The 17,786-nt window shown below is 49.6% G+C and overlaps 1 protein-coding gene across 1 annotated transcript in view; it reads left to right on the top strand.

The window, feature by feature from the left end:
• Positions 1 to 17,786, top strand: part of LOC141472191 (alpha-2-macroglobulin-like) — a 42,210-nt gene that overhangs the window by 23,210 nt on the left and 1,214 nt on the right. Inside the window, exons 18-35 of the mRNA XM_074159056.1 lie at positions 81 to 207; positions 491 to 719; positions 1,797 to 1,923; positions 2,529 to 2,650; positions 5,246 to 5,297; positions 5,922 to 6,005; positions 6,135 to 6,311; positions 7,206 to 7,290; positions 7,826 to 7,982; positions 8,273 to 8,347; positions 11,583 to 11,748; positions 12,748 to 12,971; positions 13,527 to 13,745; positions 14,029 to 14,156; positions 14,516 to 14,606; positions 15,163 to 15,237; positions 15,648 to 15,750; positions 16,461 to 16,502. Of these exons, the coding sequence (XP_074015157.1) occupies positions 81 to 207; positions 491 to 719; positions 1,797 to 1,923; positions 2,529 to 2,650; positions 5,246 to 5,297; positions 5,922 to 6,005; positions 6,135 to 6,311; positions 7,206 to 7,290; positions 7,826 to 7,982; positions 8,273 to 8,347; positions 11,583 to 11,748; positions 12,748 to 12,971; positions 13,527 to 13,745; positions 14,029 to 14,156; positions 14,516 to 14,606; positions 15,163 to 15,237; positions 15,648 to 15,750; positions 16,461 to 16,502 (2,283 nt within the window). The remainder of the gene's footprint in view (positions 1 to 80; positions 208 to 490; positions 720 to 1,796; positions 1,924 to 2,528; positions 2,651 to 5,245; positions 5,298 to 5,921; positions 6,006 to 6,134; positions 6,312 to 7,205; positions 7,291 to 7,825; positions 7,983 to 8,272; positions 8,348 to 11,582; positions 11,749 to 12,747; positions 12,972 to 13,526; positions 13,746 to 14,028; positions 14,157 to 14,515; positions 14,607 to 15,162; positions 15,238 to 15,647; positions 15,751 to 16,460; positions 16,503 to 17,786) is intronic.

The following is a 17,786-nucleotide window of genomic DNA, read 5'->3' as shown; positions in this document are numbered from 1 at the left end:
AGAAGGAAAGTATCCTCCTGATTTAGAATGGAGTTTGACACGTCTTTTCCTTTCTTCCTATCCTGGAACGAATTTGCCAGTCACTGCAATGCATCTGCTTGATGATTTTGACTATGAAATGACAGAACATCTGGCTGCCAGCAATCCTGTGGAGACCATCCGGAAGTACTTCCCTGAGACATGGATCTGGGACATAGTTTCAGTGAAGTAAGTGTTTGTGGGAACATAGAGTGAGGTCACCAGGGCAAAGCCTCGGAAGATATTTAAGTCTCAGTGGAAGTATCAGTATTTCAGTGAGGGGTATTTCTAGTAGACAGAGGGATTTTTCAAGGTCACTAAGTATAGGATGCTTTGGGAGGACATGCAAAAGCCAGTGCCTATATCCCAGCTGGTCAGGAGTTTGCTGTCAGCAGGTGTTGTTCAGTAGGCTGAGAAAAATATAAAATGTCACCAAAATATAACTGAAATCTTGTTCTCCATCCCTTGCCAGCTCTGAGGGAAATGCTGATCTAGACGTGACCATCCCTGACACCATCACCGAGTGGAAAGCTAATGCATTCTGCACTTCGACAGACACGGGCTTTGGCCTGTCCCCAACAGTGTCCCTCAGAGCCTTCCAGCCCTTCTTTGTAGAGCTCACCATGCCCTACTCTGTGGTGCGTGGTGAGTCCTTCACGCTGAAAGCCACCGTTTTCAACTACCTGACCTCCTGCATCAGGGTAAGAGACATTCACAACTTTGCTCAGTCTGACAGCTTAGGGAAGGCTACAATGGGCCACTTATAACACGGTTTCCCAAACCAGATGAGTGATCTCCAATTTCATATAGGTGTACGTGCGTAGGAATTCTTGGTGTATTTAATGAAGGGGGAGTATGTTTCCCTGACAAAGTTTTGAAAGCTGTGTTTGATTCAGAACCTAAAGCTCTGCTGCTGAAGCCCCCAGCCTTGTCACCACAGATTTATGACATTGTCTATAGAAATACAAAACTTGGGTTATCCACAGACCACAGCATCGTTGCATACCCACATGGAAACACCAGGTTCACCAGGGTGGATACCTCTCTTCAGCCTTTAGTCTCATCTCATATAAGCATCTCACAAATTATCACACCAGATTTGCTGGAATATGCAGGCTTCCTGTGATTTATTGTATCTGCCCCTAAGACACTGAGCAGAGCTATATAGCTTCACTATTCTTATCTGCATTCTTTCACCAACAAAAAAGACACGAGACAAAATGGGAGGTGATTCGAACAAAATCTCAATCACCTTTGCTCAGTTTTTTATAAATACAGATTTTTTTATTCTAAAAGGAATGAAGCTGAAACAAGGAGGAGGACTGATCCAGCCATTCCAATGCACTCTCATTTATTTGCCTGTCTTTCCTGTTTTGTTTTCTATTTTCAGGTTCCTTATTCCACTCTCCTTTGTTCCCTTACAAGCTTTCCCACTGCTAGTGTTTTACCTCTTCACCTAACTAATCATGAGGGCGGTCTTTCATGGCTAAGTTTTGTAGTCAATTGCTTTGCCTTTACTCACACAGCTGGTCCATGCTCTCCATTTTCCCACAATCGATTTCCTTTCCAAAGAGACACGTTCTGTTCTCTATGCTTACCTCCCCAGTCCCTTACAATTGTACATATCTTCAGTCTTTTCCCACTTTATCACTCAGTTCTTGCTCTGCAGGTTCTCAGTCCCACAGAATAGCTAGCTCCGCTACCCGTTTCCTCCTACTGCAGTTCTCCAGCTTCTTTGCAATTCCAACCTTCATGACACCTCTCTGTACAACCGGCAGGTCAGCGTGTCTCTGGATGAATCTACTCATTTCCTGGCTACACCACTAGAGAAGCAGGAAGAATCCTACTGTGTCTGCATGAATGAAAGGAAAACTGTGGCTTGGGCAGTAACACCAAGATCTCTAGGTAAGAGGCTGAACAGCAAGAAAACACTGGGATCAGGTATCTGTGGATGACATTAGATCTTTGTTGTGAGGAGCTAGGTGACTCCAAATCTGTCTGGAAGGATCTTGTCTATGCCAGAAGTGAGTAGTCCAGCCCTGGGGTTGAGACACTACACTGGGATGCAGTTTCTAGGTCCTAAACAAACTATTTAAGTGCTATGGGACATTGTTTTCTTAGTATTTGAATAGAAATCACAAATTCCCTTGATGCATGCGAAGCACTCAGACATTCCTGTTGTGGAGCTGCGAATGTCTTAGCTTAATGTGGCTGGGTCTGAAATATTTAATCAAAGCTTGCTTTCTTTGAAGCCTCCCAGAACAAGACTGATTTACAAGACCTGCCCCTTCATTACCCTTCTTGCTGATGGACTAACACCTGCTCAGGTGGCCATCACAAAGGAGGTGGCCATCACAAAGGAGGTGGCCTGGAAGGCTGCAACTAGTCCAAGTTTAGTTCTCCTCTTGGAGAAGCTTCTCTGTAACACACCAGAGAGTGCCCACACAAACACAAACCCACATTTCCCTGGCACTGCCTGGGCAGGGCTGGTTGACCCCTGTTTCCTCCAGGGCAGGTGGAGTTCTCGGTGAGCGCTGAGGCCCTGGAGAACCAGCAGCCCTGCGGGAATGCCATCGTGGAGACCCCTGAGAAAGGGCGGAAAGACACGGTCATCAGACAGCTGCTGGTGGAGGTATGTGGGATGCTGACTTCGGTGGCACAGAAATGTAATAATAATTTCATGCTCCATAGCAACAGTTGCTGTATGATAAAGGTTTTCTGTTTTAGCCATGATAGCAGCAATAGCAGCTTGTGTGACTCTTACTCTGCATGCTTTTATAAAAGAAGCATTGATAAATCTCACACGGGTCAATAGCGCCCGTAACTCATAACGTTGCCATCTCATAGTAAAAGCAGGGTATTGCATTACACAGTGGGACAGAAATAATAAAGCAGGCAATAATGACAGGTATGTCCCAGACACATCATCAGGGAGATAAATGAGAACTCCTTAATTTTCCCTGTAATAAATCACAGGGATAGGTTGCAAATGGAAGACTTGCCAGAAACCTTATGCATCTCCTCCAGCACACGGCCAGCACTCTGGAATATGGAACAGTCACCACAACCTACAAATATTTCCAAACAAAACTACCATCATTGTTTTGAATTGTTTTTATTACACTTTTTAAAAGGTTCAAAACAGTATGACTTTTTATTTTTGCCTTCTTTTGTACATTTTTTTTCTTAAGCGGTGTTTTGCAATGATAAAACCACAGCTCTTCCCATGATAAATAGCCGGCCATAAAATTAATCCACAGTATAAAACTCCCTGTAATATTAATAGCAATCAAAGGGTACTAGCTTGTTGTATATTGAACTTATGTAATATCACATGCCATAATGTTGTCAGTCCTATTCATGACAGGAAGGAATACCCATATTTAACAAAATTAAGTCAGGACTAATATATAACACTGTAACTCCTCTTTACATTGCAAACATTCCAATTTTCAGTAAGGCAGAGCTAGGAATTGTGTAATATGTAACACCAGAAAATGTTTTGCTAACCTGAACACAATGATGGAACAACAATCCTATCTGTTAGGCTTTTTTATTTTATTTTATTTTATTTTTAAATTTTGCTTATTTACAAATGAATTTGATTGTATAGTGCATTTCGTGTATCAGGGCATGAATAACTGTTTAACATTTCAGGAAAACTTCCTAATTTCATATACGCGTTCAGGGAAAAGCGTTTATTTTGTTCTTTGAGGATACTGGAAGATCAGAACTCTAAAGTCTTTTCTCCCAGATGGCAAAGGAGTGAAAATAACCGAATGAGCATTAAAATTACTTCTGGCGGGGTGTCTGAGAGATTACCGGTTTTATCCTGTTATTGTAATGAGGTAATAAATCTACAGCAAGCCCTGACCGGATAGAATCCGAGATTACCATCCAAGGCTGAACAATTAATTAGCAGGGGTGGATACAGCGTGACTTGCTTTCTTGGTGGAGCTGCATTGTCCCAAACACAAGGATGTCGATACCCCCTGCAGCAGGCGGCGTGTCCCTGGGAAAGAGAAGGGAGTGTGCCAGAGCCCCTGGGGAGTCCTCTCGCCCCCCGGGAAACCAAGCCTTGCTGGGAGCTAGTTGGGAAACAGGATGTTTTTTCACCCAGGAATTTCTCAGCTGGAAAGGAAAGTCTTTCAAATAGTTTGTATGTTTTAATTTCCTGTTGAAATGTTCAAAATAAAACAAAAACAATGGATTTCTCATTTAGTTGCATTTCAGAATGACATAAACAAACAAGAAAGTGCCTTTTCAAACAGAAGCATTTAGATCTGTCGTAGTTTATCCTAAAAGCTTTTCTTTTCTCTTCTTTTTTTTTTTTTTTTTTGCCCCCTACTCTTTTAATCCTTCTCTGTCTTTTCATACTGAAGAATGAGAGACAATGTATTTTAACTGTGTGAGAAAGTGAAGGTAATACCATCATTTACATCCTGGAAAAATATTTCAGCTGGCAAAAGTTGGGAACCAGTAATGAAGCAATGGGAACTCTCCTATTTGGAGGTTAAAAAAACAGATATGAGGATCTCACTGAAATAAACCCTGACAAAATATGGTTTCTAGTAAATATTTGATTCCTGAGTTTTATGCAGAATGTTTTCAACCAGCTCAACACAAAACAGGACTTCTTTGCTGACTTTAAAATTAGGCTAGGAGTTTCTGAAACAGAGGGATGTGATCACCAGTTGACTGTGGCGTGTATTTAAATTTTGGGTGTTGTATCATGTCGCTTGTGGGTGCGTTGGAGTCTTCTAGTTGCCACCTGCCACAGCTGCTCCTACTGGTGTCCCAGGCACTCATCCGTCATCGCAGCCTGAAGAGTCCTGCTAGACTGGGCAAAGGTGGGGAGCACCCTGGAAGCCAGAGCCCTGTGGCTCTATTATCACTGTTGGTGACATCATCTTGCATGTTACCTACATGGTAACATGCAGGGCCTCTCTCAGTAATAAGAAAGGGAAGAACAAGTATTAAATGTCACGTTTTAATCAGCCAGTATATTATAGTCCTCAATTATCCTGAGTTTAGCACACAGAGAAAAAAACTTTGTAAGCAATTTCTAAAGACTTTTCAGTAGAATGAAGTTATTACCACAAGACCATTTATAAGTATTAAATGTTCTTAGAGTCCTTTCAGTTTCCCTCTTGATATTTCTTCCTTTTCGTTTTTGTTGTTGCTGTTTCTCATTTTTTTGCTTTTTTTTCTTGCTGTTTTCCCCAAGCCGGAAGGGACTGAGGTGGAAACTACCTACAACTCTGTGCTCTGTGCAGCTGGTAAGAGCCTTTTGCTTTCTAAGACTTTCTTTGCTGAGGCTGAGACTAAAGACAAAGGGAGAAGACAAGGTTCGTGAATGCCCTGCTCTGAGAAGAAATGTGTAGGGATTGGATAAAATTGAGCAAACTGTCCAACTGGTAGTAAAACTAACTCTTCCTAAAGGAGAAGAGCCGAGACTGTAATAGTCCCTGCAATTACAGAGGCAGAAGCCTATCTCTTAGGAAATGAGGCTGGACAGGTCCTGTAGGGAGAGAATATCTGGGATTTAATAGGGTTGTCTCTAACGTCTGTCATGCAAGGGGTGTAAAATCACAAATTGGACTCTGCAGTAAGCCAGGTCTGCCCACCGAAGCAGAAGAGGCCAGAAAAATAGGCTGGAAAGTGTATTTGTCAGTCAAGGCCAGCTGATAGTCCCATGGAGAAGTCCGTGACAGCCTGTGTGGTACTGCACGCCCAACATAAAATTTGCAGGATGGGAAGCTCCCACAACAAAATTACAGATGAATGGATTTGTTGAAGGCAGGAAATTCCTGCGCAGGGGATGGTGTCTCACCCCTCAGCTGTTACCCATGCATGTAGATATATCTAAAACTGTAACCAAATTGATCTGTTTTTTATCCCAGAAAAGTCAATGTCAGAGCCAGTCTCCCTGGTTCTCCCAGAGACTGTGGTGGATGGCTCAGCCAGAGCATATTTCTCAGTGCTAGGTAAGCGAAGCATTCTTAAAAGTGTCACATGCTATTCTGAAACACTGCCATGTTTCTTCAGGCTGTGCTCAGTCTACTGGCAAGCCCTGAACTGTGCTAATTTACACTGGAAATTGTCCCGTTCCCCAGGCGACATCATGGGCACTGCCATGCAGAACCTGCACCAGCTCCTCCAGATGCCATTCGGCTGTGGGGAGCAGAACATGGTCCTGTTTGCACCCAACATCTACGTCCTGGACTATCTGAACAAGACAGGGCAGCTGAGCGAGGAGGTCAAATCCAAGGCCATCGGATACTTAGTGAGCGGTGAGCTGGGACACAGGCTTTGCTTCCTTGTTCGTTCCTTCCCTTGGCAACTGGATAAGGACACCATTAGCCACTGGCATGTATGATCTGGGGAGGTTGCCCTGATGGATTAAGGGAACATGTGGTAGGTCATGTTAATATAATACAATAGCTATAGGAGAGAGAAACCTGCACTCAGGTGGAGGTGCAGGGTGAGAGAGGACAGCATCCAAACGGGAACACAGAAAAAGTCCAGGTCTGGCAATAACTCCGAGTTTTCTCCATAAGAAAAGGGATATATGTAATCCATAAATCAGGCTGCAACCATTAATCATGGCAGCTGCTTATACAGATCTTGGACACTCCTTAGGATTAAGATTTAGACAGTGTCTCTCACCTTCGACTAGGTCAGAATTTTAACACACTAGCTAGGACACGTTAGCAGAAATAACACGGGTACACATGGACACAGTGGGTATCTGCTGACTAGCAGGGGATTATTTTTACTCAGTTATTTTTCAGAAAAACTGCACTTCCTCCAATGAAAACTATCCTGTTTTCTGCATCCCTATCCTGCGTGGGGCTCACCTTTGTATTCGATTCTCCTCCGGGAACTGTTTTCCAGTTTCTCTCTCCAGTCCGGGACACATTTACCTCTCCTCATCAAGTCTAGAGCAGAAAGTGGCAGTTTCTGCAGATAACCAGTTTCCAGATGTTTTAGGAGAGAGGAAGAGCACAAGGATGGAGGCACTCAGAGCTGTGGGCTTGCCTGAACTTCCATTGTAACGCTGAGCAGCGTAGTTCACACTTGTGCCATTAGAAGGGGGACACTGTGTCCTATCTGCTACACATCCTTTGCATGGCTCCTTGAAAAGGACTGTTACAAGTAAAATACTTTTCCACTTTCTATTTCAGGGTATCAAAGGCAATTGAACTACAAACACTGGGATGGTTCTTATAGCACCTTTGGGCCCCGTTATAGGCAGGTCGGGAATACCTGGTAAGACTTCGTTACCATTGCCTTTTTGTTTCTGCTTTTCATGCCCCTGCTTTCCTCAGCGTTCGCTCGTGCTTGGTCATTGCGGATGTTGAAATGGAGGTGGAGATGAAATGATAATCATGGCATGATAGGATAATCTTGTGAGATAATGGAGCAGGGAAGGATGCTAAGGGAGATGCCTTTTAGGTTTGCAGTGCTGCACTGATAGCTACTTACCTCCCCTGACACCCTTCTTCAGCTCAAGTGAGGGTGACCTGAAGGATGCCCTAGCTAGCTCTTGATAGGAGAAGATGCTGATGAATCCCCAGAGTGCCATTGGCCACCTACCCACAGCCCTCAGGGCTACAAATGGCTGGCTTCATTTACCATTGGTCCCTATCTCACCAAGTCGCTAAGCTGGCTCGCAGTTCCCAACCAGCCCCCTCTGATCTCGTTCTGTAGCCTCCACTGCTTTCCTCCAGAACAGTGATGCCCACAGGGGCCCTATGACCGATGACGGATACCAGGATGTCTCAGTTCCCTCTGTCACTTTCAGGCTCACAGCCTTTGTCCTCAAGTCCTTTGCCCAGGCCCGGCCTTACATCTTCATAGATGAGAAGCACATCCAGGATGCTCTGGTCTGGCTCACTCAAAAGCAGAAGGAGAACGGCTGCTTCCGCAGTTCTGGGACACTCCTGAACAACGCCATGAAGGTAGCACTTCTGCCTGGTTGGCTCCATGTGGGCTTTTTCAGGCTGGAACTTGACCATAAGTCACTCTGGGACCAACAGAGCTATTTCAGCCCTTGGGGTTTGAGGGAGGAGGAGAGGGAGTTAAATATGTCAGCTATCACAGAACCAGGAAGAAGCCAAGAGCACCTTCTGAAGGACGTACCATCAGAAGGAAGCTATGAAGAATTTGTCCACGCAGGATGTAGATATGTAGCAGGGAGAAGCCAGCGGTGCTGTGTGGGATCAACATCTACTTTCATGGTTCCCTGCAGGGCGGAGTGAATGACGAGCTCACGCTGACAGCCTACATCACTATCGCGTTGCTGGAGATCCCTCTGCCTGTAACCGTATGTGTCTGCACCCCAACCCAAGCCACAGAGGGTATTTAACCTGCCCTACTAGTGGGCCCCCAGATTATCAGGTCCCTTTGCCTTTTGAAAGAAGAGATCCTGTCTGAATATTCTTTGTGTTCAAGCCTAAACTGGAATAACATTTTTCCTCTATTTTCCTCCCCTGTCCAGTCCTGTCTGCCATGTACACATTCCACATAATCTTTTTCTGAATTCTTTCGTGGAGAATCAAGCTTTTGCTCCTTTAAAAGAGTACAGCTTGGATTAACAGTCAAACTAAATTTATATCTCTGAAATGAGCCAAACAGACTTTCTACACCCAGAGAAATCTCTTTTTGTTTGTTGGAATAGCACATTCCTGTTGAACCACTTCTATGGGCCAATTGCGTTGACCCAACAGCACAGGTCTGTAAAAAAATGTGGCACACTCAGGGATTTATTCTCATTTTCTCTGCCCCTTATAGATTGTTTTATGGGAAATCCCCATCCTTAATGCTTGGGGAATAAGGTATACATACAGGGAATACCATAAACAGTAGTCTGTGAAAAGCCTGAGGCCTATTTAAAAGCAATGTGGGTTTGGTCATTCTGACCCTTGGGTCGATCCGTGATCCCCTCACTGTGAGACAAGCCCCTGGTGCAGGTAAAATTGGGGAGTGAATTGCGGCAGAAGGACTGCTGACCCAGGATGGTTGCCAGGCTGCTGTAACCCCTCTGCTCCAAATGCAGTAGGGACTATTTCGCGCAGAAAGTTTTTTTCGTGTATAGTGAGAACCAGCAGAAGGAATTATTTTGTCAGTAGGGTGACATGGATGACATCAATTCCACCAGAAGGGTATTCTTTCTTTGATATGTTTTGCGTTTAGAAGGCAAGTCCTCAGGCAGAATTGTATCAGATAACAAGGATCATAGAATCACAGAATGGTTAGAGTTGGAAGGGACCTTAAAGATCATCTAGTTCCAACCCCCCTGCCATGGGCAGGGACACCTCCACTAGAGCAGGTTGCTCAAAGCCCCATCCAGCCTGGCCTTGAACACTTCCAGGGATGGGGCAGCCACAGCTTCCCTGGGCAACCTGTTCCAGTGCCTCACCACCCTCACAGGAAAGAATTTCCTCCTAATACCTAATCTAAATCTCCCCTCTTCCAATTTAAAACCATTACCCCTTGTCCTGTCACTTCATCTCCCTGTCTGAGCCTAAAAGTGCCACTGAACGTAGAGGGTTTTGTCAGAATCTGATAGGGATACGGGTGCATTTCAGGTTAAGCTGCATGAACTCCTGCACAGCCCTTATTTAATGCTATTGGCAAGCATACAGAGTATTTCTGTAAATAAAGTAAGCCTTATTAGATCCCTCATAAAAAAAACCTTACTAATCCTGTCCTGAGCATGTGTATCTCCTACCGCGTCCTGTCACTAGGCTGAACTCCTCCCCAACACTTACCTTACAAAGAGTAGTAAGCATAGGAAACCTTAGGTGAGGCACAGACCCAACCAATTTTTTGTTGTTGTTGTTGTTCTTTGGTTTTTCAAAAGCAGCTGAATTGCTTCTCCACAAGTGACCACAAAAGATTTCATCACACCCAGTGAAGGCAAAGTACAAAGCCACTGAAAAATAGGTCTTTTCCTTCTAGGCCATTGATCAAGCTGTAAATGTGCTGTTAGGCTTCAGATCATGGCATGCCCCCCTGCAGTGTTATTGCTTCAATTTTATACCAGTTTTTCCATCACAAATGAGGAATAGTCATGTGTCTTGCTGAAAGGTCATGGGGTCACAGTGTCCGTTACTTAGTACTATGTAAAGTAGCTACACTTTGCTTTGCTTTAGAGATTGTGCTCTTAAACCATACTTGAGATTCTGGCTTCAAAAAAGCATGCGTTGTTGGTAGTAACACACCACAAAAAATATTCCAGAAAATAGAAAAAAATATATTCTTTCCTGTGCAGAGAGAGAATTTACCTCCAAACTAGAAGTTACATTATCGAGTTTCAGCAAAATGAATTTTTTTCAGAAGGTCCTGGAAAAGAGGAAGTAAACAGTAAAAAGCAAAGGATAGAGCAGAGGGTGAAAGCACAGAACAGTCTCACGGTGATAGATAGAGGGGGAAAGCAAGTACCCAGAACATCTAAAGAGAGGAGATATATGAGAGAACTCCCCTTGTCCTGAGACACAGTCAGGCCAGCAATTCTTCTCAAGGCCCCACTTCACAGTCTTGAAAAAAGACTGGTGTCGTGGTTTTGACCAGATTGGCCGATCAGAACAACAGATGGCCCCTCCCTCCCCCCTCTAAGGAAAAGAGAGGAGAGGAAGAGATAAAAGAGATATATGAGTTTAGAAAAACTAAACTACTTTAATGAAAATATTAATAAATAATGAAATAATAAATAATAAAAAGAAAAGGAAAAAAAAAGTATACAGAATATACCAAACCATATCAAACTCCCAGGATGACGATCACGTCACCAGCAGGCACAGGGGAAAGTCCCAGGCTGGACTCGGTGATGGACAGGAGCTGGATTCCAGATCTGGAGTCAGGAATGCTCGGATTGGGATCAAAGGCAGACAAACAGACAGGGCCCTCCTCGGATGTCGGCCATTGAAGGAAGAGAGATGACCCTTTGATCCCTCAGCTTTTATACCGAGCATGATGCAGATGGGATGGAATACCCTGTTGGTCAGTTTTGGGTCACCTGTCCTGTCCGTTCCTCCCTGCAGGTGGGACCCCTCTACGCTTTTCCGCTTCTGACCCTCCAATGGGGCAAATAACAAATTTACCTGACCTTGGCTGTTATAGCAATAAGTATAAGCAAGGGCCTCTCTGCATACCATTCCTTGGTATAATCAGGTCCTATCATTATGAGAGTGAACAGTTTCTGAACAATATGCTGTTAATTTCAGAGTTTAGTTAGTTAGAAGAGGCCCGGGAAAAAGGTAAAATTACTGAACAGAAAATTAGTTCTGTTTTACCTCAAACCAGGGCAACTAGGAAAAAAACAATACAACAAGATGTATTAAAGAAAAGCATATACAAGATAAAGAAGAGCCCCTGGCTGCCCATTTGTCCCAGGCCATATTGGACCTGGAGGGGAAGGGGTACACAATGGTAGCATCTTTGTCAGACAGGAGAATGGAGATGACAAGGGTCCATAGGTACCATCTGACTTCTGTTGTTCTCAGATGGACCTCAGTGTGAGCTCTGGCTGCTCTAGCTCAGTCTCTCTCTCCTCCCAGCACTCGGTGGTGCGTAACGCTCTGTTCTGCCTGGAAACAGCACCAAATGAGAAAGAAAACCATGTGTACACCAAGGCACTGATGGCGTACGCCTTCGCCCTGGCAGGGAAGGAAGAGAAGCGGAAGGCGTTGCTCGGCTCACTTGAAAAGGAAGCTGTGAAAAAGGGTGAGTGCTCCTGCTGGGACAGCTCTGCCTCCCAACCCTTACATCTTCCCTTGATAAAATGGCTTTCATTGGTGGGGGAAGGGATGCAGGAGACGGACTCTGTGGGTGGGGAAAGGCGGAGGGAGGGCAAGGACCTGTGCAAAGGGGTTGCGTTTTTGAGAACTCCCTCTCCGTGCCCAGTCCTACCTCTCTGCTCCGAGGGAGTTCATCAGGAAGCACCACGCACCATTCCCATCGGTGCGGAACTAAAGGGCAGCTCTGCCACCGTCTCTCCTCAGCCCGCTCCTCTTGCCGCACCAGGCACTGCTTAGCAAAGGCTTAGCAATGGTTGTGGCCGCTCCTTCCTCCCAGTGCACGTGCTCAGCATAGAACAAAGCGGACCTTGCACGGCAGGAGGGACGATAAGTCAAAGAGGAGCTGGATGTGCTGAGAGAGAAAACGAACATACAGGTCATTTCACAAGCCCGACCATCAGCTCTGAGTCTTCCAGGAAACCACGTAATGACTCGGAAGCATTCTAGGGAAGTCAGGCTGGACACGGAGTCTGCCCGAGCGCTGGGTAGCGGGGTTGTGAAGGAAGGTTGCCCAGCACCTTTCGCCTTTCCCACCTGCAGGTCACTATCAAGCCCCGGCCACGTTCTTTGGGTCGTTTTGCCCCACAGAGCTTGTCACTGCCCAGCCCCGGCATCTCTACTCAGCGAGGGAAGGAGTGCCAGCCGGGTGCTGTGCTGGTGCTCAAGCCCATAAATGTCGGTGTGAACCTGGAGTCTGGGCCAAAGTGGTGTCCAGGGCCGAGGACTGAGCCTCAGCAGTCTCAGACTAGTTGTAAACCTGCAGCAAGCGGACACCGAACCCTTCCCACTTCATCCTCCGTGACAGATGCATTGTGGAGGCTCTGTCCTCTCTGCTGGACCAGCAGCAGCAGATCAGGAACCACCTTGCAATGACCGCTAATAATTGCTTGTGTGCTTGTCTCCACTCTCCCTGCCTCCTGTGAAGATGGGTCTGTTCATTGGCAGCGGCCTGGGAAAGAGCCGGAGGCTGATCTCCCGTACTATCGCTACCGAGCTCCCTCCGCTGAAGTGGAGATGACGGCCTACGTGCTCCTTGCTCACCTCACCACGCAGCCGGCACCTTCCCAGGAGGAGCTGTCGTTTGCATCTCTTATTGCAAAGTGGATCAGCGGTCAGCAGAATCCCAACGGAGGCTTCTCCTCCACCCAGGTGAGCTGCTTCCCTCCCGGGACCTCACACATCAATGTCACAAGATGGGACGCGTCGGAGAGCCCAGTGGGAGCTCAGGAAGGTTCAGCAGGGCAGGGACTGTAGTCCTACAGCGTATCCCCGCAGTATCTGCCATGGTTGCCAAGCTCTCAAGAGGCTTGGGGCTAGTAGGTCAGGTAGTGCCTCTGGGAATGACCTGGTTTTCTGGACACAGAGCAGTAGGGACACAAGGGACGTATGTCTGCGCCACTGGAGAGGGCTCCCACTGCAACTGGTTTGTGCTTCTGAAGTTGCTCCTTCACCCCGGGGCGAGCAAGTGAGGGCTGCGCAGGGCTCCATGCCAGGGAGCTCAGGGATCATGCAACTGCTGAGCAGAGGACGCAGGGAGGGAACGGACACGCGCAAACGCTGCTCCTTCCCTCTCTGCTTTGTACTTACCACTGGAGAAAGTGAGGAATGGAAGGGAAAGGGCCCAGCAAAGGGCAGGCTGTGGGAGGACAGGCGGTGGGAAAGGCTGACTGTATCCCCCTGGGTGCCGGGACCTGTCTCTTGCAGGACACAGTGGTGGCTCTCCAAGCCCTGTCCCTGTACGGAGCTGTCACCTACGCCAAGAGCGGAGCAGCTTCCAAAGTCACCCTGCGATCTGGAGGGGACTTCCAGCAAGACTTCCAAGTGGATCCCACAAACCGGCTGCTGCTCCAGCGCGTGCCCCTGCCCCGGGTGCCAGGGGACTACAGCACCGAGGTGTCCGGCCAAGGATGCATCTACCTGCAGGTGAGGGTGAGGGGGGCAGGCGCCATCCTGGGAGGGGAGCCCCTGGCCAGGCAGGAGCCAGGGAGAGGGCAGAAGGGACAGCGGAGAGGGCAGGAGTGGGAGGGGAGGCTCGGGGAGGAGTAGAGGTAGGTGGAGGAGAAAGAGCGGGAGGACAGGAGGGAAGGATGCAGCAGCGGGGAGGAGCTGGGAGAATGGGAGAAGCGGGGAGGCGGGATGGGGAGAGGATGGTCTCTCTTACGTGCTGAGCACACGCGCTCACACAGAGCTGCTGGCTCTCCCCTAGACGAGCCTGAGGTACAACGTGCAGCCCACGCAGGAGGACGCCCCCTTCATGCTCCACGTGTACACGATCCCAGAGACATGTGCAGACTCCAAGGCTCACAAGGCCTTTGACATAGGCATAAACGTCAGGTGAGTCTGCGTTTGGGTCTGAGCCTTCCTGAGAAGCCACGGGAGCTGGAGGAGCTCTGGTGGCCCAGGCAGAGCCAGTCTGGGAGCCCTGGAGGGGCAGCGCACCCCCTGGAAAAGCGGGCAGGAAGCAGCCGGGCTGGGAGGAGAGGCTGTGGAGGAAGGACAAGTCCTGCAGCGATGGAGCCGTGTGGGCAGCCCAGGGCTGGGCTAGTGAGAGGCTGCATAGATGACGAGCAGAGCCTGGCATAGCTGCAGAAGGTGGTGCTGGACTGCCAGGAGGTGGTGGGGAGCCAAGTGCTACAGAAAAGGTGGAAGCTTTGACTTGAGGTGCACTGAATCTTTGCTCCTGGGTTCCGTAGTTACACTGGGGAGCGCAATGTCTCCAACATGGTGATTGTTGATGTGAAGATGCTGTCGGGATTCATTCCTGTGAAGTCCTCCGTGAGGAAGGTAGGATGCTGTGTGAAGCACATCTCTCAGTATGAATGCCCTACATAAATTTCCTTATTTAAAGGAGCATCTAATTCTTCTCCTGGTATGTTCTCCACTGCTAGACTTGTCCCTCTTTTCCTCCAGTTCTTCCACCCCTTAGCTGAGGAGGAGGGTTGAACGAGGGATGCCAGTAGCAGCACCCCCTTCCTGCCCCTCAACCACTTGTGGTAGTTTGCAGTAGCTAAAATGTATGAACAGTGTGGCCCAGAGACCAAGAGCTGGAAGGAGACCATCCAGCCTAATTTCAGGGACTCAGTAACCTTTTGAGATGTACAACAGCTCAGTGCAAATCTGAGGTGTGTCAGGAAGGTGCAAGAACTTGAGATGGTGGCAACCGGGGGAAGCCTCACTGTGCAGGGCTTCACACAAGCGTGTTTGCTGAGCTCCCTGGGAAGCACTCTCCCTCTACCTAACTCCTCAGCACCCACCTGCTGAGCTTCTAGGGATGGGAGGAAGCTTAGATGAGTTGAAGGAGGGTCAGATCAGCAACCTCTTCCATGTCTCCTCTTTCCAGCTCTCAAACGCCTGGTTTCACCAGATCCAACGGACAGAAGTGAGCACCAACCACGTTCTGCTGTACATAGAGCAGGTGAGGACTGGCCCAGGGCTGCCGTGGCAGACAGCAGCTTGCTCTGCAGCACACTGGCAACAGCATGCATACAGATGGAGAGCAATACGAAGCATCTCCAGGCTTGTAAAAAGAAACATAAACCTCTGTGATACTGACCTTCTTGCTATATCATAGGAGACACCTCTGTCCCAGCCCTCAGCAGCCTTTCTCTCCGCCCCGCGCACCCCCGGGGCCCTGACCTCCCCCAGGCTGGGGAAAGGCCCCAGGGTTTCCCCTTCTCCCTCAGCCCGGCCTGCAGCCCCCGCACCCCGCAGGCCCGGGCACGGGTGAGCGGGGAGGGCGAGGGAGCCCGCGGGCGGTGCGGAGGTACCGGGCAGCCCGGGGCAGCGCCGAGCCGCCCCCGAGCCCCCACCGCTTCCCTTCCCCAGCTGAGCAGCGAGGCCCTGAGCTTCTCCTTCTCGCTGGAGCGGGACGTCCCCGTGCGGGGCCTGAAGCCGGCCCAGGTGAAGGTCTACGACTACTACGAGACCGGTGAGTGCGGGGCTGGCGCCGCGCGCGGCGGCGCTGAGGGGAGCCGCTCCTCACCCCGGCCCGGGCCCCGCCGCGCCGCCTCAGCGCCCCCAGGGACCGCAGGGCTGGAGGCCACCGCCCGGGCCCCGGAGCGCAGCGGGGCGGCGGTGAGGGTGGGGGGATCCCGCACGGCTGCCCCTCACACCGGCCGCTGCCCTCCTCCCCGGAGGGAGAACGCGGAGGAGGCCGCCCGCGCCCCGGCCCTCCCTCCGTCCCGCCTCCCCGGGGAGAGGAGCCAGCCCGCGGGGCAGCGCCCGGGGGTCCCCAGAGCGCGGCCGCGCCCGGCTTCCAGGCGGCCCCGCCGCTCCTTGTGCCGCTGCTGCGCCGGGCTGGGGCCACGGCACCGTCCTGCGCGCGTGTGTCTGCGCGTGTCTGCGCGTGTGTCTGCGCGTGTGTCCCGGCCCCGCTCCGGTGCTGGCAGAGGAAGGTGCCAGAGCAGCCCGTGGGCTCACTGGGGTGCAGACCCGCCGGGGCTGCCGGTGCGGGGCGGCTCTGCCCGGCTGCTGCAGCCTCCAGCCAGGGCCGCGACTGGGGGTCTCGGGGGGGAAGCTGGGATGGCGGCAGAGGCCGGCTGGGGGCCCGGGAGAAGCGTCTCTCTGGCAGCCGTCCCTCTGCCGGCAGTGCCCGGGCGCTGCCACAGCCCGCTCCCTCCCTGCCCTTCTGTTTTCCAGATGAATTTGCCACACAGGAGTACACCGCTCCCTGCGCCACAGGTAGGGTGCTGAGAGTCCTTCCCTTTCTTCACTGTATTTTCAGTCTTCCAGCCAGCGCTTGTCTCTTTATGCTCAACGCGTATTTTGGATGAGATTGGCCAAACTCACTGGCGCAGATTTTGCGTGCAAAACTGGAAGCACAGTGTTTTTGCCAAAATCCACAATCCCTGGAATCTCAGAGTGGTTTCCACAGTCAGGTTCTCCTGGCTTCAATGAAGGTTGTGTCCCTGTTGTTCTCTTACTGCCCCTTGGACTTTCTCTCTGAGCTCAAGTTTTATATCGTTCTTCTTGTCTCAGATCTGAGGTATGTCCTGGCCCTTCCTGAGAGTTCCAGCCAGTGTAGTTGTGGGACCACGCTGAGGGCACTTGGCTCTTTCAAACCACCGAGCAAACTCCTCGCCTAAAGCGCTCTCTCTAGAGCGATAGAGCAAAAGATACCCCATCTAGCAGCATGGGGTACCCCATCTAATCATGGTCCGAGCCATGATTTCATGCCATGCTCCAGAACCTCCTTCCCAAGCCTAGCATACCTTTTGACTAAAGCTCTAATGCGGTGCTGCTCTTAGCCCCCCTACTCTAAGAATGGAGCAGTAGGGAGTCCGCATTACAGAGAAATCCCTCCCAACCCTTGCTATTGAAGAGGTAAGTGTTTGGCTTTTACAGGAACTTGGCCTTGCCTCTCTTATACATTGACAGAAAACTTCCCTGGTGGTAGCCTCCCACGTGTACACACAGCCACATCACTCGTCTGTGGGGGGGTCATAATTCTCTAATATGGCAGCCTAGCCTGCTTCGCACCTGTGTGCGGCAAAGCCCACGGCGCTGGCACATTGCAGCATGCCTTTAAGTTAACACCATTCTCCCGAGAGATGGCAGGTTTGCCTTTGGTAGCTACTATCCGGAGCACCAGCTGCTTCCTGCTCACCTGCCCTGCTACCAAAGCCGGGCCGGGGAGGGCTCTCAGGAGGCAGGTATTTATTCCTCATGACCGTAGGCAGCCAGCCCTCAGTCTTTGTTTGGAGCCTGAGCTAGTGGGACAGAGAGGCTATGATCTTTGGGGGGTTCTCTGCAGTGCAAGGCCACACGTGTTTGGTTTAGGAGCACAGGTAATGTAGGAACTTCTGTGGAAGGCCCTGGCCCGCGATACTTCTCCTGTCTCATATGGAGTCTTCCAATCTGAAGATTAGCAGGTGTGACTTCCCATCCGTTGCCCGGTTTCAGGCATTTGGAATATGAAGGCTTCTGGAAAGTACTGAGACCCTGTGAAGTGGTTTTTCACAGGGC

Source organism: Numenius arquata, chromosome 1 (assembly GCF_964106895.1).
Source record: "Numenius arquata chromosome 1, bNumArq3.hap1.1, whole genome shotgun sequence".
Lineage (NCBI taxonomy): Eukaryota > Metazoa > Chordata > Aves > Charadriiformes > Scolopacidae > Numenius > Numenius arquata.
This window is presented reverse-complemented; position numbering and strand designations above follow the sequence as displayed.